This window comes from Xiphias gladius, chromosome 5 (genome assembly GCF_016859285.1).
Source record: "Xiphias gladius isolate SHS-SW01 ecotype Sanya breed wild chromosome 5, ASM1685928v1, whole genome shotgun sequence".
In the NCBI taxonomy this organism is placed as follows: Eukaryota; Metazoa; Chordata; class Actinopteri; order Istiophoriformes; family Xiphiidae; genus Xiphias; species Xiphias gladius.
In genome coordinates, this window is record NC_053404.1 from 14290260 (window position 1) to 14318228 (window position 27969).

At 40.5% G+C, this 27969-nt stretch overlaps 1 protein-coding gene across 2 annotated transcripts; it reads left to right on the plus strand.

The window, feature by feature from the left end:
- The first annotated feature begins 622 nt into the window (after nt 1-622).
- Nucleotides 623-27969, plus strand: nck1b (NCK adaptor protein 1b). Of its 2 annotated transcripts, XM_040126550.1 has the most exons (5): nt 623-874; nt 12032-12084; nt 12585-12825; nt 23545-24299; nt 24416-27969. In XM_040126550.1, the coding sequence occupies exons 3-5, from the start codon at nt 12600-12602 to the stop codon at nt 24614-24616; spliced, it is 1182 nt and encodes a 393-aa protein (XP_039982484.1). In that variant the 5' UTR covers nt 623-874; nt 12032-12084; nt 12585-12599; the 3' UTR covers nt 24617-27969. The 2 variants fall into 2 exon arrangements, with proteins under 2 accessions (XP_039982484.1, XP_039982486.1); XM_040126552.1 differs by lacking the exons at nt 623-874; nt 12032-12084; nt 12585-12825 and adding an exon at nt 16652-16736.

Consider the following 27969-nt stretch of genomic DNA (forward strand, 5'->3'; position numbering starts at 1 on the left):
GAGTTATTGTATGTATTTTTGTGTGTGTCTCTCACTGTGTGTTTTGCAGATGACAGAGCACTTTTATGAAATGCTCATTAACACCAGGATAACAAGACTTCTCGTGCATTTTATAAATTCACAATTTAAGGCCATACTCGTTTAAGCATGGAACTGCACAAAATTGTTGTCAGGTACAGCCAACATTTATTATGAATTAGGACAAGTAGGTGCAATTTTGAAAATGTTTTCCGACTTAATTTTTATGTGAATGTTTTATCTGATTGTCCACACATTTTTACTTTTAAAATTATACAGTTTAGTTTACTTTTTATATTATACAGTATGAGGCCTGTGCTTAAAGTCCCACTCAGTGCTTAAGAGGCTTTTATTCTGGACAGCTGACTCTGAGACAAATTAATAAGTTATACTAAACTATACAATAAACACTAAATAATAAGACGTATATCGCTCTGTGTCTCTTCAAACACATGTTTAATTTCTAGTGGTGATGAGATTGATGCTTCGGCCTCTAAAGACGAAAAACATGATGGATGCTTTCGGGAACGCAAAACATCAGCAGCAGCAGTGTGATTGACTGACTGTCCAATCAAAAGAGAGTCGATTCATCTGCAGCCAATTGAATGCGAGCGGGAGGGACCTGGAGTCTGAACAGCCTGTGTAGCTGCTGCTAGCTAGCCTGGCTGTGCTGCTGAGCAATGACATGCTTTGACATAGAAATGCTATTCCAACGGGGCACAGCGTCTCATCAGCTAGGTTAGCTTGTTGGAGTGGAAAAATAACTGGCTGCTAGCTAGGAGTCTAGATAGTGTGACGCTTCTACAAATTAAATATTTCCCAAAGGAAATAATAAAGGGTGGCCATCAGCAATCAGGTAAGACGTGGTATGACTGAGCGGGGTATGAATCTGAGCTGCCACTGACGGTGAAGCTATGTGATCCAGGCTACTACAGTACGTCTCTCACGAGAGCTACAGGCTAGCTCTTACTATCCTTGAATTCACCGAGTAACATTAAAACTCACGTCGGCTAACAGCTAACTGTGAACGCAGACAAAACCGTCTATCTCCGTGCCAACATGGCCAATATACTGTTACACAGCTGGCCGACGGTTAGTGTGGCTATAACCGAGGTATTTTTAACGATAAAAAGCATTTTTTCTCAGTTTTTCTTAGCCAGGTTAACGTTAGCCAAGTTAGGTAGCGTGACACGCTGTCAAGCTTAAGTTAGAAGTTACACGCTCAAATAAAACTGCTGCACAACCTTTGAATGTGGCTACACTTCACTTCGTACAGTGCACCGCGTTAACGCTTTTATTTGAGACTGAAAATGGAGAGGACGCCTTAACGGTATCCACAGTAAACGGTTTACAAAGCAAATCTTCTAATCTACTGCATTCACATTGACTTATTGTATTTTCTGATGCTTGAGCTCTGGTTACACAAAAAACACAAGTTTAAGTTACTGTATGTTTTGCACTGATTGGACACAGCTTGGTAATGGTCACGATGCAGACATTCCCTAACTTACCTGTACTTGTTTTAAAGAACCATAAATGGTAATTGGTGTCAGTCTGTCACCTCGTTTGCCCACTAATATGGCCTTTTGTTGATGCATTGGCACCAGGTATCATTTTAATTATTGATTTATCTATGTATTATATTTCACAATTATTGAGCAATCATTTAGTCTATAAAATGTCAATGAAAATTTCCATCAGTTGTCAAAACTGATTTTATGATTTTAATAATTTTATAATTGCACCCTCTGTTTATCTCCTAACATTGTTTCTACCTTACACAACCAAAGCCAGACTGAATGTCATGCTTCAGTAGCACAATGGGCGATAAAGCTATATAATCATTAACTAGCGCTTGTGGCTTATGTATGTGAGACCTGTTACAAAACCTGAAACAATTGGCAGAGTAATATGACTTGAGCATTTTATCTCTCTGTTATTAAATTAAAGATATGTGGTTAGTTAAATTTGAAGGATTTTAAGAGGATAGCACGTGTGTCTTTCCGAATGCCAAAGTGGTTGTTTGCAGCTGCTGAATAGTACAGTTTCTGTAATTATTGTCACACTGACAGACCTCTTCACAGTCTATCATCAAGGTTTCAGGGAGGTGAGAGGAGGAGAGACATTTGGTTTGTTGTAGCTCTGATCTCAGTGGGAGTCAGATGGAGGGTAGCTACAGTTTGCAGGGACAGAGATGGTGGAAACCTGCTTACCAGCCTATGATTTGTTTAAAGGCTGATATTATATTTCACTTAAGCGTTAAGGCCAATTTGTGAGATGTGAAAATGGCCATTAGGAGACCTACGGAGGAAATTTGCGTCTATCAGCTTCCAGGTCATGAGCTCATGTTAAGGATTGAGGACTCCCCCTGAAGAAAAGCTTGATATGGCCCTATTTACTTCTTCTGTGTCCTATTCTTAGCTCCTGTTGAGTCAGATGCCCTCTAATAGCAACCTTGTTTTCAAAGTTATGAAAGTATAATCTTATGAATATAAAGTCACAAGTTCTTTTTGTAAAAGAGAGTGCCTGGCTGCAGCTACCAGTGGCCTCCAGCAGCCAAATCTGTCCCTACAGCCTAGAGGAAAATACCAACTGTGCATTTTCATGATAGGCAAAAAACTAATGTGGCTGAAAATTTCCCTGGTAAAATTACAAGCTCAGAAATCTAGTCTATTAAGTGGCTTTAGGCTTCTAAATAAGGTTTAGAAACAGGGATTTTTTTTTCTGCAATCTCATCTTCTTTCTTTTTATCTCCCTAATCTCAATTATTGCTCAAGCTCTTTTCCATTTCCTCATTTTCTTCTTTTTCTGTCTGACATGTTTTCCTTTGATTGCTGATGCATGTAGGCATATTTGAACAGTCAGTGACAAAGGTACTTTCTATATGTTAATTTAGGTCACCTGTTGCAGGAGACGCAACAGGTTTTTTTTACTTTACTGTTATCAGAATCAAGGAAACCTGAAAACATAAAAAGCTCTGTTCAACTGTTAATTAATGCAAAAGCAAAGTCATCAAGCAAAACACAGTTAGTGGTGTTTGATCTGATGACATTCCTCCCTGCTTCTGTAAAACTTTACAGTTTAGAGCATGTGTGGTCAAGGTATTTGCTAACATTTCTGATTAGGAGGAAGTTGGATTTCCTCATGTAGGAGAAAAGAAGTGTGCAGTTTCAGTGGTGTTTTTCTCTATTAGCTCATTATGGTTCGGGGTTTTCGTTCACTGAGTTTGGCAGAGAGAAAATGAGGATGTGTGCACTTGAAACCGCAGCTGTGATTGTGATGACTGAAGTTGTTGTGTATCCATGACTAAAAAAGCAATATTGTCAAAATGTGTTCTTAGAAATGGTAATTTTTCTCATGATGAAAGTAGACACTTACGTTTTCACTGTGATTCACTGAGGCTATAATTAGTCTCTCCACCTCTAGATACTTTGTGCGAATTTGTTGAACCAACAGTAGTGGTAGCCTACAGGTCTACTGCACTTTGCCACTTTGTGGCCTGTAATGATCAACTGACCGGCAATAACGTGGCTGCTCACATTTAACTTAACCCGGTTGGTTTTGTCCATTTATGCTTCCAGCAAAGTTTAAGACGGTCGTGTCCTCAACAATTTTGACAAAAGAGAGAAGGTATTATTACTTTGTGCAGTTCTTCTTTGAGTAGAAAGTAAGAACGAAAAAAGAAAAATGGAGCTGCAGACTGAAAGATGCAGACAGTATGGTATCTATTATTCAGTGAAGTTCAATTTTATATGTCAGCATACTCAGTCAAGACTAGAGTTTTAGCCACAACATGTAAAAACAAGCTCAACCACAGTTTATAACATTTTTTTTTGATAAAAGCCATGTGGAAAATTGGACTGTGGAACTGCTCAAACTACAAGAAAGCCGACCAAAATTTTTGACATACCAGAAATCTAACTGATCATCTAGGAGCCTGATCGCTGATTGTTCATGGATGGAACTGATCAAGCGTCATGATGCCCCTAAAGCTGTACGTCAAATGACACTCAGTCTGGGAAAATTGTAAAATTGGTAAGGATCGAGCAGTTCCGGGCTAAAATTGGCCTTAACACGTATATTGTCTTCCCAACAAACTGTCAGTTTCAAAATCATTAAGAAATTGATTCTTAAAACCAATATGTGTAGATTTTTTTAAAAGATGATTATAGCATCTTTCAGATTATTTTGATAGAAACGTTTTTTTTTTAGAAAACTGCAGCCATCTTGGTAAAAATTTGTTTTGTCTTTGCAAAGCCCTCATTCATGTCATTGTCCCTGGTTCTATCCCCTGGAGGGGTTAATAATATGCATTGTCGTTGTCATCGCTTGGGGGTGTCAAAGCTGAAAATTTTCTAGCTGTGCACATGGGGGCTTTAAGTAAAATGGCACAAGAACTAACATTATACTCTCAATACAGTATTGTAAAAGAACTCCCAGTTTCATGAAGAACACTCCTCCCAGTGTTTAAAATGTGTGTAGGCTGTCTCACTCAGGCCTCACAGAGGTGAGGGTTTCTGTGGAAAATATTTTCTTTCTTGTCTCTCTTCTATCAAACATCTTGTAGATGTTGTTGATTTGCGCAGACCCCAGATTTTTGTGGCATCACTATGCAATCTGGAATGCTTCCTGCACTCAAGATGCTCATACACAAGTTCCAACACGTGGCTCTCCCAGACTAATGTCCCAAGTGGCTTGTTAAGTCCTATTGTGACAGCACCCCATATTTGCCAGGAGGTACAATGACTAAGAGGAAGCTAGCGTATCCATTTTATGTCTCACAGACACAGGCTGTCTGGAATTATTTTTTTGTAGTTTACTGATTATCTGCTATTTTGACTGCAACTATAGCTTTTTCCAGAAGGCTGCAGTTGCAACGAGGTATACAGCCTACAATACATTGCGCATCATCTGCTTTACTGACTCCTTAATGCTACTAATAGTTTTAAATAGCCTGACAGCACACAAGACCAACCACAAACAGCTTTATCATAGTGTACTACTTGATGTTAGGAATCCCTCTGCTTTGTAAACTTGGAATAGTCATTGGGAAATCCCCTGGAGCTCTCAGACTTGGTGAGGTAACCTGAAGGTTTTTTTCGCTGTTGCCTTGAACCCAGATTGCTTGTATGTGGCCATCATTGGACCTGGTAGCTATAAGAAAATAGGCCACCCAGAACAACAACTCGCAACAGCAGGATGTGGATGTGGATGTGGATGTGTAGGCTCTACTGATGTAGGTGAAATAGATCCTTTCTTACACAGAGGTATTATGTTCTGGTGGGTATCTGTTTACACAGAGGATGTAAGTATTTTCATACTGGAAGACCTCCACCTAAGGGCAGCTGTAGACCATTAATTTACTAGAAATAATTAAAGGTAATAATTAGTTAATGTGTTAGCCTGGCTAATGTTCAGTTTATTCTTGCAAATAGTCGTGCAGTGATATTATTTCTATATTTTTACTGTTCTACAACGTTGTAGGCTTCTTACAAGCACTTTGGTTATGTAATTTACTGTAGTATATGATAAGGATGCTTTGATCAGACTATTCAGGGCTGATACAGATCAGTCATTTATTTTCCAGCAAGCACCCACATAAGAGTCCCTGTGAAAGCCACTTTTTTTTTTCCGCACGTTTGTGTCATTCCCTTTTATGTGGAAGTGTTCTCACCATTCAAGAATAGTAATATGTTTCTCTACACTATTATTTACTATAAATGTTTCATTTGGTACTGCATTTGGTACAGCCCCCTCACACTGGGGGTCTGTTTTAGCATGTTATGAACACAAAACTTTGCTTTTTCTACAGAGAAAAAGACTTTTGGATGCATGCATTAGATATTTGTAGGTCCACTGACATTTTGATAGAATTGGACTATTATCAGCCACTTCATGCTGTGTGGCATCTCATTCTGTTTTCCGGGCACAAAAATGGCAAGTCAGTTCACCAATGCCATCTCTCTGTGGGAGTGACAGTAACATTTGGCCTGAGGCTTGTGAAGTGGAGAATATGCAGTCCTAATGAACTGGGAAGTGAAAATAGGGAAGTGGAAACCCTTTTGAGTAATTTTTTATCCATTTGATGATCAGTTTTTATCATTATTTATATATAGTAATGAAAGTCCTCTGATATGTGATGGTGCTCAATCCATTAGAAGACTAAATTTGATAAAAGCTCGATTCCACAGCTTTGTATAAATAAGTCTGTAATTAAAGTTGAGTACACTTAGCTTTAGAACAATAAAGGAGGTATTAGGTTATGCATATGTTTTTGCATGAGATTCCCCTAAGCGTCATAAAAATTACTCTTGTATTTTTAAAATAATTTATCTTTATAGAAACTTAGAATGGCCTGGCTAGAGACTTTGCATTTCGTGTCTTAATTGCTATGCAACATATTTCATCAGTGACGTTTGTGTACGCTTCTCACAGATTTGTTTTGAGTGTAGAGTGAGCCTCTTGATGTGAAGTTGGCCTAAAAGAAAGCTTCAACTTTTGGTGTTATTTGTTGCTATGAGAGTATCTCTGGCAATTCTCAAAGGACATTAGGCATGGGTCTATTTTAGGCCATTCCCTACTGCCAAGGGTGATCCCGAGGGGTGGATAACCAACTGCTTTCACACAGTCATGAGCATATATGGTTGGCCCAAATCACTGGAGGCCCCTCTGTCTTTAATTAAGTTTTAATATGATACAGGAACGATATAGTTTTCTAATATAGAAAAGCGTGTGTTCTCCCAGCAATACTAGTGTTAAAGTTTAAACTGGTCCTGGACTTGATTGCTCATCTCTTAAATTAGATAGATTACATGCATCAACGCAAAGCAAAGATAAGTTATCTGAACTCATCTGATCCAAGGATTCAAGACTGCACTCTGTCAGATTGCATCACTTTCCCATCATCCGGTCACCCTTGTGTCCACACTTCCTGTCTCACAGCTGGCCTGCCAAGTCTCCCATGACCCTTTGCTGCTATGCTCCTGTTTTGTTTTGAGAGAATCTAGGACAGCTGGGATGAGTTGCAGTCTCAAGGGTTTTAGATGCCTGGTTTGATGTGAAAAAAGAGCACAAGCATGTATTCAGCGGTCCGTTGCTGTCCTGCACTGTCCGTTTGTGAAGCAGACCTGCTCTTTGGCTAAAATGTAAGTTTTGGTGTAAGTTGGAGGAAGTGCAGCCGTGCCAGAGGGGCTGAGTGAGCAGTGAGCATACAGAGCACATTCCAGAAGGCAGCAGAGCCCTGTGATTTTAGAAGGCTGTCACAGGGATTAGGTTACTCTGTCTGACTCTGTGAGCTCATGCTGTTGCTGTCCCAGTGCCTCAGCAATCCTGCAGAGCAGTGGTACATTATTTGCTCTCACAGCGAAGAGAGACGAGGATCCACGATTGTTCTCTTAGGCTTGTTTAGATTATACACTATCCAGTTGTTGTGACTTCATTCTTACCAATGTCAGTCTGGCAAATAAAGTCATGGCCATTCACAAAAATCCATGCTGAACACTAATACTATTCCAAATCTTTTCTTTTCGTGCATATCTCTAGTATAGTGTCCTTGTATCATGCATTACCAGATAGATCCAGAGCACAACCAGTGGCCTGTGTGTGTGTGTGTGTGTGTGTGTGTGTGTGTGTGTGTGTGTGTGTGTGTGTGTGTGTGTGTGTGTGTGTGTGTGTGTGTGTGTGTGTGTGTGTGTGTGTGTGTGTGTGTGTGTGTGTGTGTGTGTGTGTGTGTGTGTGTGTTTTTTTTTTTTTTTTTTTTGCAAAGACACAAGGAATTGTGGCAGCAGCTGTAGACTGCAGGATGTGGTTAACTCATGTCACTGTTGTTTCAACGTAACATAAGAACTCGCTAAGTTGCACTCTGCATCTCAGTCACACCAATGATGTGCAGTTGTTGTGGTTTGTGAGCTACAGTGTTGCTTCTTTATTAGAAATTTATTTCTGAAAATCTAAGTAGACAATCACTAACCTTTAGTTAACAGTGCTAGATTAGGGTTAGTGGTCTTCTGCTGATGGGAAACAGTTGTGACCATTGTTGACACACACAAGACATGAGTGAGTTACTGATTGTAACAGTGGTTGACCTGTAACTAGCCCAAACTGCTGCTATGGCAGTAAATAAGATGAACCCTCTTTATCAACTTGGTATTTATTCTTGTGGTATTGTTGCCACACATAGACCTCAACCTTTTGGTTGAGATAAAACATAAAAATTAGGCTCAAATGATTATTTGATCAGCAGGAAATTAATCGCCAAATCTGATTATTTTATTGATTAATTGCTTAATTTTTTTTAAGCAAAAATACATAACATTTTCAGGTTCCAGCTTCTCAAATGTGAGGATTTGCTGCTTTTCTCTGATTTTATATCATTTAAATATCATATCAATTTAAATAATTTTCGGTTTTGGACTGGTGATCAGACAAAACAAGCAATTTGAAAATATCACGTTGGGCTTGCCGAGTTAAGTTCCCCTACCATAGTGATCGGGTGGGTGGGCCACTCATTAGCCTTGTAATGCGAGTTGTAATGAAGTCTGCTGCTGCTGTTCAAACTGCTGGTGTACCACTGGAAAGTTCTTATTGTAAAGCAGCTACAGGATGCACTGCCTTAAATTACTTTCATTTTTTGTTCAGTTAAAGACAATATATTAAGAATTGACAGTATTTTGTTGCTTTTCTGTCAGCAGATCAGTTTTAAAAATTGCAAGGAAGAAATGGTTCAAGAGGTAGTAGCCACAGTGAGCCTGGAAAATCCTGCCACCAGATTTGACCACCTGTCTACCATTCCATGCAGTCCAGTCGCCCTTGTTCACAACCACAAAGCTTGTGCATACAGATCCTGTTTTTGTTTTATGTCTGGCACCCATGTTATTTTCAGAGTTTAAGTCACTTCTTCAAATTATCTATATGAGCAGTTATTATAAAGGTCATAGGCTATTTGACTGGAAGCAGCGATTCATGACATCATTACATCTGTGACAATCTAGTCCACAAAATATTTCCAAATCAGCAACAAAGTCCTGCATATCTTCAATTCTGGATATCCCCCGCCCAGTTTTCTGCATTTCTTGTTTGGTTAAAGAGAAATATTTTTACAGTGTAAAAGTGAAGACAAATGGAATTGCAAAACAATCAAGATTTTGGTCAGACTGGTAAACTGTGCTTTAAATAAGACCATAGTGTGCTGTAGGAATGATGATGGATCAGGCTACCTGTTAATTCTGACAGGCAGCAGGGTAAACCAGGATCCACAGTTTATGTGAATGTAACACCATTTGAGCAGTTTGACCTGTCTGACGTTGTGTTTAGTGCTTTGGAGTGGCAAGTGGCCATGACTAAGTGCGCAGCTGCGTGATTAGCTCAGATCATCTGTCGCCTAACTTTTTGATCCTCCCTCACATCTGCATTGTCGTAAGTCACTGCAGTGTTAATGTGCACTTAGTGCTCAGCCATCCTAGACGTGGGGGTAGATGGCAGCTAAAAGAAGTTAGACTGGCATGCGGTGTTTTTTCTGAAAATGAGAGATAACTGGGAAACGGAGAGTCCCACACTGATGATACTGTTATGCACTGTTAGTGAGAGTGGGCAAAAAGATAGTCAGGGATGTTGTAAATAGAGACAGAGCACATATACACACTACTCAGTCTCTTTGGCAGCCAGTTATCCAGCCCAGCTCAGGGAGTGGAGAGATTGTTGCCTTTGTCTTGGTGAAAGAGACAGCACTTGAGGAGAGTAAATCAGCTCTTTGTTTTTTGTGTTCCGCTCCCAAACATGTCTGCTAGTGTTCATTAAATTAATTAGAGTTGGAAAAGGAGCAGGCAATAACATGCCATAAGATAAAGCCACACCCTAATGTTTTTAGGTAAATTAAGTCAACAACACCCCACATGCAGAATTATAGCCCAGACCACAGGTGCGCCCTATCGAGATGTGGCACTGTCATTCACTAGCTATATTTGTTTTATGAAAGGACGAGCCATCTCATCAACATCTTGACTCTTCCTGAGAAGAAGCTTCTTCCCAGCTCGCAACTTATGCTCATTTATTGTTTATTCTACTCCTTTTGGTGCTTTTGAAAGGTCAGCTTGGCCTCCCTATCCTCCTCATGTTTACAAAGATCAGGTTCTGGGCCTATCTCAGGGCAAACTATAGCTGAAACCTAGACACCATCACTTCAAATACAAACTAAGAGCTCTCAATCAATGAGGTCAGTGTCTCCTCCCTAAAGTCGGGGGGGGGTTGAAACTCCATCCACTTCCATGACATCAGAGCAGCTAAGCAGTTCCTTCAGTGTAGCCTAAATGTGCTGGTGTCTAGATGGGTCATAAGACCAGTTGTTGTGAATGTGCTCATTGCTGAACATGAATGCGTATGTGTGTATGTATATGTGTGTGTGTGTGTGTCTATGTGTGTGTGTGTGTGTCTATGTCTCTGTGTCTATGTGTGTGTGTGTGTGTGTGTGTCTGTGTGTGTGTGTGTGTGTGTGTGTGTGTGTGTGTGTGTGTGTGTGTGTGTGTGTGTGTGTGTGTGTGTGTCTGTGTTTGTGTGTGTGTCTGTGTGTGTGTGTGTGTGTGTTTGTGTGTGTGTCTGTGTTTGTGTGTGTGTTTGTGTGTGTGTGTCTGTGTTTGTGTGTGTGTTTGTGTGTGTGCGTGTGTATGTTTGTGTGTTTGTGTGTGTGTGTGCGTGTGTTTGTGTGTGTGCGTGTGTATGTTTGTGTGTGTGTGTATAAATGTGTGTGTGTGTGTGTGTGTGTGTTTGTGTGTGTGTATAAATGTGTGTGTGTGTATAAATGTGTGTGTGTGTGTGCACTCGTGTGTGTGTGTGTGTGTGTGTGTATAAATGTGTTTGTGTGTGTATAAATGTGTGTGTATAAATGTGTGTGTGTGTGTTTATATGTATGTATGTATGTATGTATATGAGTGCTTATGTGTATGTATGTATGTATATATGTGTGTGTGTTTGTGTGTGTGTGTGTGTATGTGTGTTTGTGTGTGTGTGTGTGTATGTGTGTTTGTGTGTGTGTGTGTGTATGTGTGTTTGTGTGTGTGTGTGTGTGTGTGTGTGTGTATAAGTGTGTGTGCGTGTGTGCGTGCGTGTGGGTGTATAAATGTGCGTATATCTGTGTCTGTGTGTGTGCGTAAATGTTTGTGTGTGTATATGTACGTATGCATATGTACGTATGCATGTACATGTGTGTATATATGTGTACGTGTGTGTACGTGTATGTACATGTGTGCGTACGTGTATGTACATGTGTGTATACGTATGTACATGTGTGCGTACGTGTATGTACATGTGTGTGTACGTGTACATGTGTATGTGTGTACATTCATGTGTATTTGTGTATGTATTGTGTGTGTATATATATATATGTATCTTTTTTGTGTGTGTGTGTGTGTGTGTGTGTGTGTGTGTTATATCCTATATCATTAGTGCTCAGTGAGTGCTTCAATCCCTGACATAGCCACACTACTGACGCACGTTGCCCCTTTTCTTTACTTCCCTTTTACAGTAATATTTGCCATCTTGCTGACTCCCAGGTTCATTTTTGATTTTGACTACACAATAGACAATTGTTGGACTGCTGCTGAGAGGAAATCATCCCTTCTGTAAATTCAGGAAGAATGTGGATACTGAGAGATTAGCTCTATACTCTCTGGCAGCATGCAGTGTTGATGGCTGAAAAGAATAATCATTTATATCTGTTATTTCAAAAATACAATGGGTCGGGGGGGGTTATATCTGAAGAAACTAAACTGTGGAAATAGAAGCTGGCATTTGGACATAGTTCTGGCCTTGCTATATTATATTTGGAAAACACTGTCCATATCTTGGCATGAATACACTATTAGGACATTACTACATAAACAGCGGCTTGGTTGTGTTAAACAGTTAAGACACAAAAATGACAGTACAGATACAAGTTTTACGAGTATTAATGAGAAATCCTCTAGAAAATTTTGAGGAGTCAGTTTGTAATTCCCTAACATTGTCTGTGTTCTTTTTCTAGGTCAACAGAGACGTGTCAGAGACCTTGAAGTTCTCAGCTTTGATGCAGTACAGGTATCTATCTTTTTTACAAACACAGTTTCTAATTTTACTTTTGGCGTGCTTCTTACCCAATCATTGGGTCTGGAGCAAACGGGAAAGTCAAAGCTCAAAAAGTGTATGAAGGCTGTACAGACAGAGGGGATCCAGAAAGTTTTAATCCATAGTTTACTTAATTTCTTATTCATATTAGTGTAATTAGGTTTTCTGACTTGTCATTATTGCAAAACAACATGATTAAAAAATCAGCCTTGCACACCACCTACGCCAACCAGTTTCCTGTATTGTTGTACTACAGGAGAAAGTGTGCCACTGTGTTTTCTCATCATTCTAGGTGGTAGAAACTGAGGCTAACTTTATCACCACTACTAATCCTCCTCATTGGCCAACATTGGCCCAGATTTCACTGTGTAGTAGAAACTTGATGCTGATCAATTACTTGAAATTGTTTCTAGTGAAAAATGTTCACTCTAGCCTCTCTGATGTCTTTTTGTCTTCTTCTCTCTCTCCATCAGTGTACCTAGTACAAGATGACGGAAGAGGTGATTGTCATCGCCAAGTTTGACTACATGGCCCAGCAGGACCAGGAGCTGGACATCAAGAAAAACGAGCGCCTCTGGCTGCTCGATGACTCCAAGTCCTGGTGGAGGGTTCGAAATGCCACCAACAAAACAGGCTTTGTGCCGTCCAACTATGTGGAGAGGAAGAACAGTGCCAGGAAAGCTTCTATTGTCAAGAACCTCAAAGATACACTTGGTAAAAAAAAACAGTTATAGTTTCTTCAAGTTTAAAAGTTGGTATTGAATTCACTTTTGATAGTTTAATAATCATTGGCCAGAAACCATGTTAACGTTTACTCTCTCCCAAGTCCTTGTTTATTTCTATTTTAGAAGCTCACAAGATTCCAGTTAAATTACTTAAAGATATTTGCGCTCAAAACATTTATGTATCCTCATAACATCTTTTTGACCCTAGGCTGGCTGAATTTGTGTTTCATACACAAAGTAGTGTCACAGAGCATCTTTTATCTAGGCCAGTTCTACCTCAGTTTGTTTTTGACCACACTGCTGTGGTGTCTAATGTGCTGTAACAACCTTCGCCGGAAGATGGTCTCAGGCTGATGTCTGATTGGTTGAAACGTTTTAAGCTACTTTTTTTCTCACAGTGCACTCAAAGTGAAGATTTAGTGTCTGGCAGGAGTGTCTATAGTGCAGTTTCTCATATTTTTCCATTTTACCTTCAAGCATTTGATCAGGTAAGGCAGTAATATGTTTGTCTTGATTTCAAATGTTCATTTAAAGTTAAAATACAATTGTGATTTTGGTTTTACAACTGTGGTACTTAGAAAACTGGCTAATCTAAATATCTCCACTTTTTGTTTGTGTGTAAGCAATCACAACAGAGGAGTACCTCCTTTTCTCTTATCATGACCGGTTTGATACGGCACAGGTGTTGTCTCCACTATCAACACAACAGTAATATTTCTGGGCACTGCCATTTGCCAAGGGCTTTTTACTACCAGGAGCAAGCCAAACGTAACTATGTATGTAAGCCAAGGTTACCATTTGTCTTAGCTTAATTCTTCTTGATGACAGACATTCATGAAAATTTGGGATACACTCTCTGACCACTGGCATCCAGCCTGTAAAACAGCCAGATAGCTTGGCATTCGTTTTGCCTGTGATTTCACTGTTTGATTATTTCTCTTAACTGTTTGTATAAAATGTGAAGGTCTTGTTTTTAGTTTCTGATTTTTGTCATACTGTAATCTCCAACCTGTCCTCTTCTACAGGGCATCAGTGTCTCAATTAAGAGCATGATAGAATAACGATGTTTGTTTGTTTACATCAGCCACGTTTGTTTGGTCTGGATCTCATTAAATTCGGTTAAATGTTGTACACCAGCATTTGCCACTGTGGAGACTTAAGGCAGACTAAAACAGGCCTGTATTATATTGACAGTAAATTGTGTTGACCTGTGTTAGAAACGCAATGGGTTGTTATTGTTATTGTAGTTTTATCTAATTTATTGTAAAGCTGAAAGATAAAAAGCCAAAGCCAGCATCTGCCGTTTATGGGCCCATTTGACAACAACATAACATCAAACCTCATCTGTGAGATGGAAAAAAGAGGTAGCCTTATGTCCTTTGCTCATCTTTGATTTAGTGATCACGATACGCTCCTGCATAGGGTGACCTCTGCGAGGAAGCCCTTGGCCCAGACGTGGCTTTTCCCTTCAGACACGACTGAAAGAATGGGGTGTTCTGGGTACTGCTAACCAGAAGTGTTTCATGAATTTATAACTGTATCACAAACTGCAGTGTTAAGTAACACTTATCTGTTGGACCCGGGAACTGTGTCTTCCTGTTAGCTGCACATAGTTTTTTTTCTGTGTGTGTGTGTGCGCTATTGTTGTGGTTAGAAGAGACTGGTTACATTCAGGCAGCGCTGTGTGCTGAAATCCTCTGATGAAAAATGATATTAGACAAGGAAGAGGTCTCATGATGGTTTTTATACAAAGCTCATCAATGCTTTTCACTTTGTCATGTCTCTGATAAAGCTGACATTAATTTACAAGTAGGGATGGGCGATCTGACGATTTTATATCGTGATCATTCTTGAAGATGTCCACAATCTACTTTTCAAGCGAATTGTAGAGTTTGTGACATTTTAGCATTGTATCAATTGTACTTGGTCTGCCATCATAACATGAATCCACACTACGTTCACAAACTAACAGAATGATTGCCTACTAGATGGCTGTGCTGATTGGTAATTTATTTCACGTGTCTCTAACATAGGGTCTCTTTCATGTGTGACGTATTGGAAGAACAATTCAACGTGAGCTAGCAGCATGGCAGGTTAGGAGCTGGTGCCAAAAAATGACTTTACGTCAATAGTATGGCAGTGGTTTCAGCTATGCACAGTCAGATATTTCTCAAAGCAAAGTTATCTGTAAACTTTGTCGGGCAATGTTCACCACTTCCAGAGGAAATACAACAAATCCATTCAACCACCTTAAAAGATAGCATCCAAAGGTACATGCCAAGAGCGTTTCAGGTCGGTACAAGCCCCCTCATCTGTATCTCACGAGCTTCCAAAACATAAATGCGTATCATTGACCGACGCATTAGGGCAGTTGAAAAAATACAATAAAAGCAGCAGATGATGGGAAGAGGTGACTGAGGCGGTCATTTTCTATCTTGCTAAGGATATGGTGCTGTTCAAAGCTGTAGACAACGTGGGCTTTAAGACACTGATGCACATTACAATTTTTGAAAACAATACTGTGTTTTAAATGGTACAAATCATACCATCCATAGGCTGGGTCGAGTCTGGATACTCCTGACTGTACATTTCAAAACTAGGAAGAAAGATCATAATTCAGATCATGATTGTGTGTTTAAAAAGATTGTGATATGATTTTTTGAGAAGATAGCCCACCCTTATTTACAAGACTTGTCATATTTATCAATCTACTCAAGCATATAAAGCTGCACTTTAAGTCTTTTTTGCCGTCAAGTGTGTAAGTTTGTGTCTTTCCATTATGTGTATTGTGTATGTATGTGTGTGTGTTTGTGGTTAGTAGGGAGCGTGTGTGGTCATGCACCACAGCCATGAGCCTCCCAACAACTTCCCACCTGTCACTACATACATGATCAAATAACCTCAGGTGGACAGCTGCATGAATGACACGCACACACCCTCACACACAAACACAAACGCAAGCACAAAGGCTCAGGTCTCACTCATACATATCCAATAAAACACAGACTAATGTAAAACATGATTTAAGGCAAAACCAAGCCTTGTTAAACACTAATACAATCATAGAATACTTGTAAATAGTTCACCTTCATGTATTGTGGTTTATGATCTATAAGTAGGTTTAGGACATTTTAACTGGGAGAATATGGATGGTTAGGTTTTTCTTGTGTATATATATGAAGAGCAATAACAAAAGCAGCTTTATGACCACACTGACATATGTTATGTGGGAGGAAAAATCTGTCTTTTTAAACAAGCCTGTTGCTGGGCGTGGGAGTGGTGTCATCATTTGAAAGAATGTGAAAGGGTATGATCTGTCTGCAGATGACTGTATTTTGCTGTGTGAGTGCTTGTGCGTTTCTCAAACATGAGTTTGAGGACTCATGTTTCCTGTGTTTGTTGTAAAGTTATGTGTGTGTCTCTACAAACAACTGCAGTCATGTGACACTGAGCACTCACTCAGGCTTTGCAGCATCCCCACCGATTGATGTTTCTAAAAAAAAAAAACCCCTCTTACGAATATCAATCTGACACTTTGTTCTGATAAAATAGCTCCTTCACTTTCCTTATTTCTCCCTTCTTTCATATCTTTTCTTTCTCTTTCTTTTAGTCTAAGCTTCAATCCCCCTCCCCTTCTTCTTTCCCTCTCCATGAGGCCTCTGTACTCTGCCTTCCAGAGCTGGACTGGAGGCCTCTTTATCCCGCACTCTCATTGGCTAAGCCTGACCACATGGTCAAAGAGTGGGCCGCCCTGCTCCGCTGTCCGCCCAGCTCTCTGGGTGTTCCAATGGAATAACTCTACAGCTGCAGTGGGAAGAGAGCAGGGGCCGGGAAAGAGACAGAGAGGGAGAAACAGCGAGCCCAAAATGGACATGGCTAACCTATTCAAACATTTCTTTCGTGAGTTTTCAACTTTCTTGGTCTTCCGTAGCAGCTTAAAGTTGTTCTGACTTGTGTGTTGTTTTCAAGTGTTAAAAAGAGCTTTGGTTTGAAGTTTGAGCAGTTCTTCTTTTTTCTCTCTGTGGCTTTGCTGGAGCAGTTGTTTTTTTTTTTTCTTTCTTTTCTTTTCCGTCTTCCCTCTGATTTTTTGCCAAGGTTGTTAGTTGGTTTCAGCTTTAGGTTAGCCAAATGATGTGTCATATCTAGAACAGGCGGAAACTGATTTTTGTGCTAACATGTTGTGCTGGCAGAGACAGAGAGAGGGAGTCTTAACAGCTTTTGAGGCTGTGTCTGTGTGAGTGGCTGCAAAGACTGGATGGATATGCTTTTGAAAAGCCTTTTGCTGAGATGAAGCCTGTAATTGACTCAGCAATCCTTCTCTGTCTCTGTCTTTTAAACATACATACACATACTATAATCCTACTTAATTTTTTCTAGCATTTTGTCCTAGTAAGTGGGCTGCAACTCAGTGAATTACATTATCATGCTTGAATACCCCCTCTCCACCCTGTTTAGGAATATCTCAAGACATTGTCAAAGTCTGTTTTCCTTTAGGCTACCCTCAGGGCGAGCTCGCACATTCTGGGAGGGTCCCCCCACCACCAGTCATGAGCTACAGTTGAAGGGACGCGGGGTGCTCATGTAGAACACTGTAGTCATTGTGCTGAGAGGAGGAAGGGGTCTCTGCTGATTGATGGGACCTGGGCTCCCATCTCCTGCACCTCGCTCGGTTATCAGAAGAATGTCATTACCCAGGCAGCGCTGTGGGCTGTGGATACTTTACAGCCACACTGACACACTTTTTCAAAAGGCCCTGACGCTCACCCATGCTGTAATCTCACCTTGTAACTGTTGAGTGTTATCTCCTGTCTCTGTCTATCTACCCTACTTGTGTGTGTGTGTGTGTGTGTGTGTGTGTGTGTGTGTGTGTGTGTGTGTGTGTGTGTGTGTCCACCGACTGGCCTGTTTTGCCGTATAAAGGATTCAGAGAGTGAGAAGAACACAGAGATGAGCTAACAAACCCTTTGCTTGTGTAAACTGAGAGCTATTAGTCTCCGCTATCTGTCTCTCTCTTTCCCCTCCCTCTGTTTTCCTGTTTCTCAGCCTCTCCAGTGAGCGGAAACTCTAATTTGAGCCACATTTCTCCCAGAGCTTTGGAGGAGTGCAGGCCAGAGAGGAAGCGAGAAGTTAGGAGGAAGTTGAATCATTGTGCAGGGTCTGTCTCTTGGACTTTCTGGCAGTCTCTGTCCCTTGCTCCCTCTTTTCCAACTCCTGCTTCTTTTCTCAAAACTATTGCTGACTGTTCCCTGCCCAAAAAAGCAAAAGACATGATCATAATTAAGAGATTGGCGAGAGAGTTGTCAACATCAATTAAGATGTTTTTATCTTTGTAAAGCTGTCCACTCATCTTTGTTTTTCTGTGTCTTCTGCCGTTAAGAGTTGCTTAAGAGGAACTGAGCAGTGGTCTGGGCTTGCTGAAGTAAAGCCAGCACTGTAAACATGTTAGTAGAAGAGAACAGGGGGAACATCCACAGCACAGCTCTCATTGTCTATTGAATTGAATGGTCTGTAGGGTGCAAATAGTTACTTTCAATATTTATTAATATACAGATTATTTTCTCAATTGATAGATAAATTGTTCAGTCTACAGAATGTCAGCAAATACTGTACCAAAACACCATCACATGATCCCAGAGTCCCATGTTCCCATGGTCACATGTTAAAATGTTTTGAATTTATCGGAACAACAATCCAAAAATATTTAGTTTGCTGTCATAAGGAAAAACCAAAAAATATTCCCATTTGACAAGCTGGAAACAGTAAATTTTTGCCATTTTTGCTGAAAAAATTACTGAAATGATTAATGATCATCAAAACAGTTGTTAACTGATTAATGGATTAATCTAAAGTTTCAGTTTTGGTAGCCCTCTGCAAGTTAATATTTCTGTAAAGAACAGAATTAGTTTGTGTTGGGTTTAGCAATACCTAAATTTTTTTTTTTCATGTGATGAGTAGGGCTGGGTATCAAACCTCAATGCATTTTTGGCACTGAACATAATGTGTCCATTATGCCAAGAACTTGAAAACAGTCAACTACCGAAAACTTCCATCGCATTTTTGGTCAGCTTAGTATTTTTGTTTACTTAGTTTTTGAGCACTTAATTTCTGATGTAAATTCTTTCCAGTTTTTGACTTTTTTTAATTTAGCAAAAGTTGATATATGGCAGTTTTTGTTTAAACAACATTTAACATTCAAGAAATCTGGTGTATTTTGTTAATGAAAAATGGTTTTGTAGGAAAAAATGTTGATATTCTTTAACGTTAAGTTTCATTTTGGTTCTGATACCCGAAACTCAGGTGTGGTATTGGCATTACTATTGAAAAATTAAATAATTTTCAAGTATAACTTTCTTGCTGTTGCATTTGCTTCCACAAATAATTATTACTTTTAAGTATACACTCTACAGTACTGAAAAATGAAAAATATCAGCGTCGTGACATGTTACTTCACTGCTTTATCACAAAAGTACAGTCATAAAAACAAAGTTATGGAAATCATTTGGTGTTGAACGGAGGTATCGGTATTGATTTGAGGGGAATCCCAGCCACATTGACCAGTGCTTTGCCAAAATGTACTTTAAATTTGGGTCACCAGAGTAGAGGTTAAGAAAAAATGGATCAGTAAAGTGTGTAATTGCTGTCAGCAAAGACACTCTTATTGGTATTAAATGCTGGAGTGGGACTTTGAGAGTGAGCTAATCATTCCAGTGTTTCTGCAGTGACGTACAGGTACACATATATCGATAGCCTGCCGGAACTACTTCAGCCACCTCCTGTTTGTTTTACTATCAGGACAGGTTCTACTTGGTGTAGCCTCTGACAGAAAACCTGCACTGTCCAGAGCAGTAAAAACCAAATGGAGCGCACTCTCCTTCAGCTCTGCTCCGCTTCATCAACAAGACCAATGGCTGCCTGCTTTTTGCACTACTTATTGCACTCTCGTGTACGTTCCCCTTTCGTTTGTTTGACTCACTCTTTCTGATGGCATGTGTTGTCACAACATTTAATGTGTAAGTCTCATACTAGACCATATGTCTGAATACGAGTGGCACAGTCTTGTCAGACGTGAGGTTACACACTCACCAGTGACATAGTGATTGTACTACATATTATTTACATATTTTAGGCAACTTGGGTAAAATTGCAATTAGGATATGATGGTGACATGTATTTTTATATTGGTTTTCCTTAGTCAGCTAGCAAGCTATTTCGCTGCTGTTGCGAACATGTTCCAGTAATCATGTTCTGTTCAAGTAGGGGGATGTTCAGGCACTGTCAGACAGCCTGACGCGGGGTGTTGTCGTCCACAGAGGAAGAGCCCTGGAATGGAGGGAAGTCGAGGGGTCGAAAGGGCCCTGGCAGACAATGGACAGCCAGCTAGCGTAGGGAGGCCAGAGTTAAAAAACAAAACCAGTTCCTGTCTGTCACTGGTAACTGAGCAAACTCCCCAGCACTTTCTTGTCGTCCTCCTGCTGCGCTTCATCTGTAAACAAAAAGGGAAGTTTTTCTTTTTTCAAAGGGGTTTAACATATGTGTCTTCAGGTCTTCGTCATTGTTTGCAGTGATTTACTGGTATCTGAAGTAACACGATTTCCTTCTTCTGAATTTTTCTCTTAGGAAATGCACAGGAAAAAGCATGTGACTTTGATAGAGAAAAAAATTTCCAGTGCACAGTACTTTTTAATTTCTCTTCCTGTCTCATAACCCTTTAGAAGGTAATAATCGAGTAGTGGCATGGTGTGTGGGTTTCAGAGGAAGGGGTGTGCAGCCGCATCTGTATATACTCATGTAAACTGTATGCAGTTGGTAGTATTTAGGGTTAACTTCAGGTGGATAGAGCACGTATGTGCAGGACGAGAATTGTGCTTCCCTTAGCTATTGAGGAGTTTGGGGAGCTGTCAGGGTTGGGGGCAAAGTGGTGCATATTTTTAGTTTATTGTCTTGTACAAACCACTGTTACTTCCCTTTTCTTGGTACAGTATCTGGGCACAAATTGGCACATTCTGCTAGTTATTGACTAGTTACTGTATTCACATTTGAATCAAATTTTGCTCGTTCCTACATGGTCATGTTGCAGTAAAGGTGGCAAGTCAGTTCTCATAACAAGCAGCGATGTCTTCGGCACAACAGCTATGTCCTGTCAGTCTGCTCAGTCTTTGCCAGAAATTTCTTCCCCTCTTCTTGTTTGCAGGCAAACCTTCAGTCTCTTGTCAAAACCAGAATGCCACTGGCCAGGGCATGGCCTTGTAGAGGTCAGCATATTTTAAAGTTCCAACGATTGTCCCATAAGTACAGCGTCACTGAACTCAAAGACTTGGCAGAAAAAACTTAGCAGAATATCAAAGAAGTGCTCACCAAAAGCAGTTACCATCAGTTGAGCGGAATGCACCTGTGTTCAATACTGCAAACAGTGGCCTTTACTCTAAGCAGTGCAGTGATTGTTTCTTTGGTGTGAAACAACCCAAGATAAGAGCCTCAGCTAAATTGTAAAAGGAAGCGCAAACTCACAGTTCTTCTTCTTGGCCATACAAGTGAATTCTCAGCAATTAACCTACAGCAGCATGACAGATGGACCCTCAGAGAAGCAGATGCCCTCAATAACAACCCCTTATCTTCTCCCAGTATCATCTGCCTATAGCTGTACAGGCAAATCCAAACTGCCCTTTATTACCTTGGCTTAGATTGAGCGTCTAGTCAAATGCAGTGGTCTTATCCTCTGTGCTTTTTTAATGCAAAGCTTTCGTGTGACTGGAACAGGAAGCAACAACTAAAATCCCTGACAGGGTCACTGATAAGGGCTGCTTTACCTGGCCAGCGCGATAAATTATAACCTCTCAGTTGTCTCCATTCTCAGCTGGAGCTAAAAGAGATTTTATTTATGCAGGGTTGACCTCTAACCTTTGTTTGAAGCTAACTAGGTCATTTCCAACTGTGCACAAGACACATCCTAGGGCTTGCACCTGCACGAATATGGTTGTTTTTTTTGTTTGTTTTTTTTTTTTTTGGTCTGTGTAACTTTTGTATCATTTTAAACATTGGAGAGGAGTGAGGTTTGTGTTGGTATATGTGCTTTTATGAAACTTTAAACCAAGGTTTTGTGGGCTTCTCTAATCAAAATGTTTCATCTTGTAATTTAAAATATGTATATTCATAAATATATTTACAGATATATAAATGTTTGTTTTTTCAACTTCTTTTTGCAGTTCTCCTTTTGAGTTACTAAGGCTTCACAGAGGCATAACTAGACATCACCTCCACCTCCAGACTTCAGCTCTTAACACCCTGTCTGGAGTCTGTAGTTATGTACAGTGGTGTGACTAATAACAGGGTCTACCTGGAAGCAATTTGAAGTTGGACTCTCAGCACTACCATGAAATTTGTCTGCACTCCTTGAGTCACGGACACCTTTCAGTAACAATTTATCAGTGGTAAAACAGATTTAGTATGGCACTGTGATACAGTAGTCATGCTCCACGCCAGAAAACACACACACGATCCTCCCAGCACTGTACTGAGGACTACACCCTGCCTTCATGTATAATTTCACCCCGCTGACTTTTGATTATTCAAGCAATAGCCTTGCAAACATAATCAGAAATAGAAACACTACTTTCCTCTGCTTACTGTGTCTGGTATCAGTGTCTGACTGGTCTCAGCCTCAGTCTGGTTTGCCTACATGATCAGTAAGACCATAGGCTTGGGATGATAACAGTAATGTCATATTAGCATTACAAGAACTAGCAGAGTAGTTGACTGTTGCTTTCCTTGTTTCCACAGAACAAGGTACTGTATAGATAGACTGTGAGTATTAGAGCTGCTTTCTGGTCTCTTCGAAAGTAGGAAGAAGGTGTGATCTCACCACTGCATCCACTGGTAGCTATGCATGTGTTTCATACAACTGTTAGCATGCCAGGCTGCCAAGTGGAAATTCTTGCCCAGTAAGATGATGACCAAAGACCTGCCAAAGCTCGGCCTCAGGGCTCCATAACCCAGGAAAAGGCAAAAGGGCCTGGTAATCCCCCCTTCAGTTTAGATATGGTGCCACTGAGTGCACAGTATCCAGCTGCGGTGCAAGCAAGGTCACAGATGTCAGGGCAACTGCAGTGATTACTGCAGTGTGATTAGATGTTGAATAAACTTTTTTTTTTTTTTTTTTTAACCATTAATTTTTTGTTTCCTCAGCACCTAGACCTAATCCCCAACAATGTATTTGGATTTGGAATGTGGGGGGTTGGGGCACTGTAATGTGGAAAAGGAATGATATTTAGCCGTGCTTGCCCACCCTCCCTGTATTTCAGCACAACCCCTGATGCTTATTATCGCTGCCTGGTATTTTTCTGGGATTTTTTTCCTCCTCCCTTAAATTTTCAGAAGTGTGTTTTTTCTGTTTTTTTTTTTTTTTCCTTCTGTTTAGACCTCTTCCACAGACGGGGAAGGTTGAAAAAAAAAAATCAGGGGACTTGTTTTTTAAGTAGTATGACGGGGAAGGTTGTGAAAATTGAAATTCCAGGGACTTGTGTTTTAGTAAAGTGATGACTTTTAAGTTTTAATTTACAAAAAAACACCTATGTTAAATCAAAATGTCAGGTGCCTTGTAATAAAGTTCCTGATCTTATTCATTGGACTTAATTTCAGTAAAGATGACTATGATTACATTCTTTCAGTAAACTTTTCCTTAATTTTTTTTTTTTTTTTTTTTTTTCTCTAGGAATTGGGAAGGTGAAGAGCAGAAAGGGTGGGATGAGAGACACAGCATCCAACGCCGACACAGACATGTATGCAGATAACGGCGAGCGGCTGTACGACCTCAACTTGCCCGCCCTGGTCAAGTTCAGCTACTCAGCTGAGCGTGAGGACGAGCTGTCTCTGGTAAAAGGCACACGAGTGGTGGTGATGGAGAAGTGCAGTGACGGGTGGTGGCGCGGCAGCTACAATGGACGATCGGGCTGGTTTCCATCTAACTATGTGACGGAGGATGTGGATGGGACGGCAGGGGGAGGGGGAATTGGTGGCCTCGGTGACCCGGTCGGCTCACTAACAGAGAAGCTAGCGGCTGTGGTGAACAGCACCACGAATGGGAACAGGGTGCTGCACACGGTTCAGGCACTCTACCCTTTCAGCTCAGGCAACGACGAGGAGCTGAATTTTGAGAAGGGTGAGGTGATGGAGGTCGTGGAGAAGCCAGAGAACGACCCGGAGTGGTGGAAGTGCCGCAAAGCAGATGGACAGCTGGGCTTGGTGCCTAAGAACTACGTCACTGTGCTGGACTCCACCTCACATAAACCCACAGCAGGGCTTGCTGGGCCACCCACACCTGACTGTGACTACATCTCACCTTCAGGCAGTGGGCGCTTCGCGGGGAAGGAATGGTACTACGGAAAGGTGACGCGCCACCAGGCAGAGGTGGCCCTCAACCAGAGAGGCTCAGAGGGAGACTTTCTCATCCGAGACAGCGAGTCATCAGTCAGTAGCCTACATCTGGTCATGCAACAACCATTGCTGCGATTTGTTACCTGTAGTTGCTTTGAAACACTGTCTGAACACTGATAATAACCTTGAATTTCCTTTTCTTTTTACAGCCAAACGACTTTTCCATCTCCCTGAAGGCTCAGAGCAAGAACAAGCATTTCAAAGTACAGCTGAAGGAAAACCTTTACTGCATTGGACAGCGCAAGTTCAACTCTATGGAAGAGCTTGTTGAACACTACAAAAAAGCCCCCATCTTCACCAGTGAGCAGGGAGACAAACTGTACCTGATCAAGGCCCTGGCTGCATCCTGATCCCTCTCTGTTACACACACACACACGCACTCACATACACAGACACACACACACCTACACATTGTTAACTGCATCCGTATATACTGTATACATACAGATACTTACACCAGGACACTCACTAACATTTCAACTCTAAGCCTGAGGACTTAACACATCATCAGGACTTAAATGCCCAATTTGTGAGCATTCCAAGTGGAGGTATGGCAGCAAAAGCATGGGAGAGACTCAGAGGAATGGAGGGGGGAGACAAAAAGACTATGGACTCCTGAAAGTTGACTACAGACCTTTTGGTCATCTATTTTAAATTATCAAGATGTGCTAGGTCATAGGCAGTGCCACGTATTTCCATCTTGATATCTATTAGAGTTGCATTTAGTTTCCTTTTTTGTTTTTGTTGATAATATATAATCTTTTAACTGTTTCTTTTTAAAATGTGATGATTTTTTAACTATATCCAATACACAACAACAACCCGTATGAGGCATTTTTTGGATGTTAGCAAATTAAGAATCTATCCTAGACAGGTCTACATTTTAACTCATATTTGTGTTGTCTGTCTTAACTCGTTCTTTATGGTTGTGGATGCACTAATCCACAACTTCTGCTAAATGCTAACCATGAATAAAAATTAAGTGACCAAAATATATTTATTGATACAATTCTATTAGGATCATCGTTGTAGAGATTGGAATATCACACTTTGCATATATGTGTTATGTGAAGATTCCTCCTCTTGTGCAAGGTCAAACCACATATTCAACTTCCTTTTTGTACTACAGAACTGCTTGTCTCACACATTGCTGTATCCATATCATGTGAATGTTACAAAGCCGAGGCACCAGAGACAGTGGGGGCTCAAAAATCCCATAACTTTGCATGTAGACAGAATATTGTCCTCACACCTTCACTGGAAGAGAGAGACTGACGGAGCTTGTCTGAGTGTCTGAAGGTCATGTGAAGAGTCAAAAAGTAGTTTCCCTCACAGTGTGGAGACTTTCTTAGTGCAGAGCAGACCCCCACCCCCATGGAGTGTGACTGACAGCTGATGCATCGTCCCAGTGTTGCCAAAGGCGACGTCTCTCTGGAGATTAGGAGGAAGGAGGGCAATGGGGGGAGGTACACTGACCAGTTTTGAACTGGGGGGAAAAATTAAGGGCCAGTCCAGAGGATGATGTCATTGCTCCTGAATTAGTGATCACTGGAGGGAATGGAGGAGTAAAAGGTCACGAAGGGGTCACGTTTGTGTGGTTGCAGAGCATATACATCAAGCTAGGAGACGCCCTCTTCCTTAAGCGTACCCAAAGGATTTTCAGAAAACAATTCCTTATGGCCAAGTACTGCTAGGAGAAAAGAAAACTAGTTTAAATTAGTTGATATTTTCTTTGACATCTGGGCATTTATTTCTGTGACTAATGTATAAGAGCAAGTTTTTTAAGTGTCTGTAAAGCCTCCTAGTTTGGGGAACACAGCTTGTTTTTCCCAATGTGTGGCCAGTGTCAAGTTAGAATACATGTTTTCAGCACAACACATGGTTTATATTAACAGTAAAGGTCTCTAGTGAATGGGTATTTGTTAGGCAAAAATGGAACAAGTAGTGTTTGAATGTCGAAGGGCAGCTAGTACCAGTCCCTGCAATCAAAGCTGCAGCGGCGTTGGCAGGGAGCCGCTACAGCAGTGGGCTCAGGGAGACGACGACAACAATGATGATCACGATGCCTGCGATGATGAGTTCTCCAGCTGTGGCCAGTGGGACCCGAGCACAGAGAGAGAGAAAGAGAGGGCGAGAGTGGAGGAGGAATGGAAAAATGAACCCTAAAAAAACCAAAGGAGTGAATTAGGATCAAGGGAGGAGACTTGGAGAATCTGTTCCACTGGATAAGAGTATCTGGAAAACCGCTCCCAGTCATATTTGGGTGGGGAAAATGAACAGGCGAGGCCAACGCTGATCATAGTAGAGAATAAAAGATTTTGGATGGGAGTAGTTTAGAAGGGCTTTTAAGGTCTAGTCAATCCAAGCATTAAAAAAAACAGTCATGCCACACAGAGCACAAAACATGGTTGTGAACCTTTTTTCTCTCCATTCCCCAGGTGATTGACAGAGCTACTCATGCAAGAGCTGTGTGACGACAGTGTTTTCTGTTTTGGAGCTGCGAAAGATGAATTATAAACAATTACGTTTCAGTTTGATTTATAATGGCTTAAAAGGGCAGGCTCTAATTTTACATCTACAGCACTGGTCAAAATCTTAATTTAACTGTAATTACACCGTATTTTACAAGTGAAACAGTCTATATATTAAAAACAAAAAAACATTCCAAGATGAAAGCTTCTGTCAGGATTGAACAGATTTGTGACTACATGCCTTTAAGTGGAATTAACAGGATTGTTTATCATATGACTTGAGTTATTTTTGTTGATTTTAGGTCCAAAATCTATAAAGATATATTTCAATTTCACATATAACCATTATTTCAACATGTGTAGGATAATTGTGCCTGTATTCCCGCTTCATGTACTGTGTTACCAGTATGTGTCACTTATTAAACCCAATCTCTAGCTGTTGTATTGGTGCCATGTTGCTGACACTCTGTGCAAGACAGTTTTTGCATGTCAGCAACCCTTTTTTTTTTTTTTTTGGTCAAATTTGCTCCTCCCTGACTTCCATTTCTACAGAATCTGCATTGCGCAGCATTAAAGTGACAAACGCCAATGTAACGTGCCCCAGTTTGAAGGATTTAGGAGGAGATTTTAATGTGCCTTCACAGCTTTCTGTCAACCAAAGGTTTAGCGTCCCTTTTTTTTTGCTTTTTTCCTTTATCCAGTTCTTCCCACTTGTCACCGCTGCGTGGTATTTGGTTAAAGCTTTGCATGTGTATCAGTTGAGTCTGATTAGTGAGCGATGTGTTGGGGTGTCTGAGAACATCCTTATAGAGAAGGTATTTCCTCATTTAGCGCTCACTACGTTTATGTAGGCTGAAAATGTCATTGTTCAATGTTTTGTGTCAATCATAAAATGCCCATTAGTTGATATTGTGTGTAGTTTCAAGTGACCTTACTGTAGCTGATCTCATCAAGTATAACTTCTTCATGTACAGTATAAAAAATATGTGCTGATGTTCATTCAGAAACATAACCCCAGGTGTGATGTAATCATGACCTGAATCTCATATATGAGCACCTCAAGTAACGGTATCACATATTGTTGGTTGTGAAGAAACTGTCATGGTTTTCAACGAAATAGTTTTTTTATGTCTGTATGTATTTCATATAAGACTAGTTTAAAACGTTCACTTTTGCAGTTTAGCCACTTAAATATGTAAAAAAAAAAAAAAAAAAAAAAACCATCCTCAATA

What these genes read in the sequence shown, in the direction of transcription:
- nck1b (XM_040126550.1), top strand. Translation starts at nt 12,600, where the DNA reads ATGACGGAAGAGGTGATTGTCATCGCCAAGTTTGACTACATGGCCCAG. An exon ending in GAACCTCAAAGATACACTTG is followed by an intron (nt 12,826 to 23,544) that starts GTAAAAAAAAAC and finishes TTTTTTCTCTAG; the next exon opens with GAATTGGGAAGGTGAAGAGC. An exon ending in TCCGAGACAGCGAGTCATCA is followed by an intron (nt 24,300 to 24,415) that starts GTCAGTAGCCTA and finishes TTCTTTTTACAG; the next exon opens with CCAAACGACTTTTCCATCTC.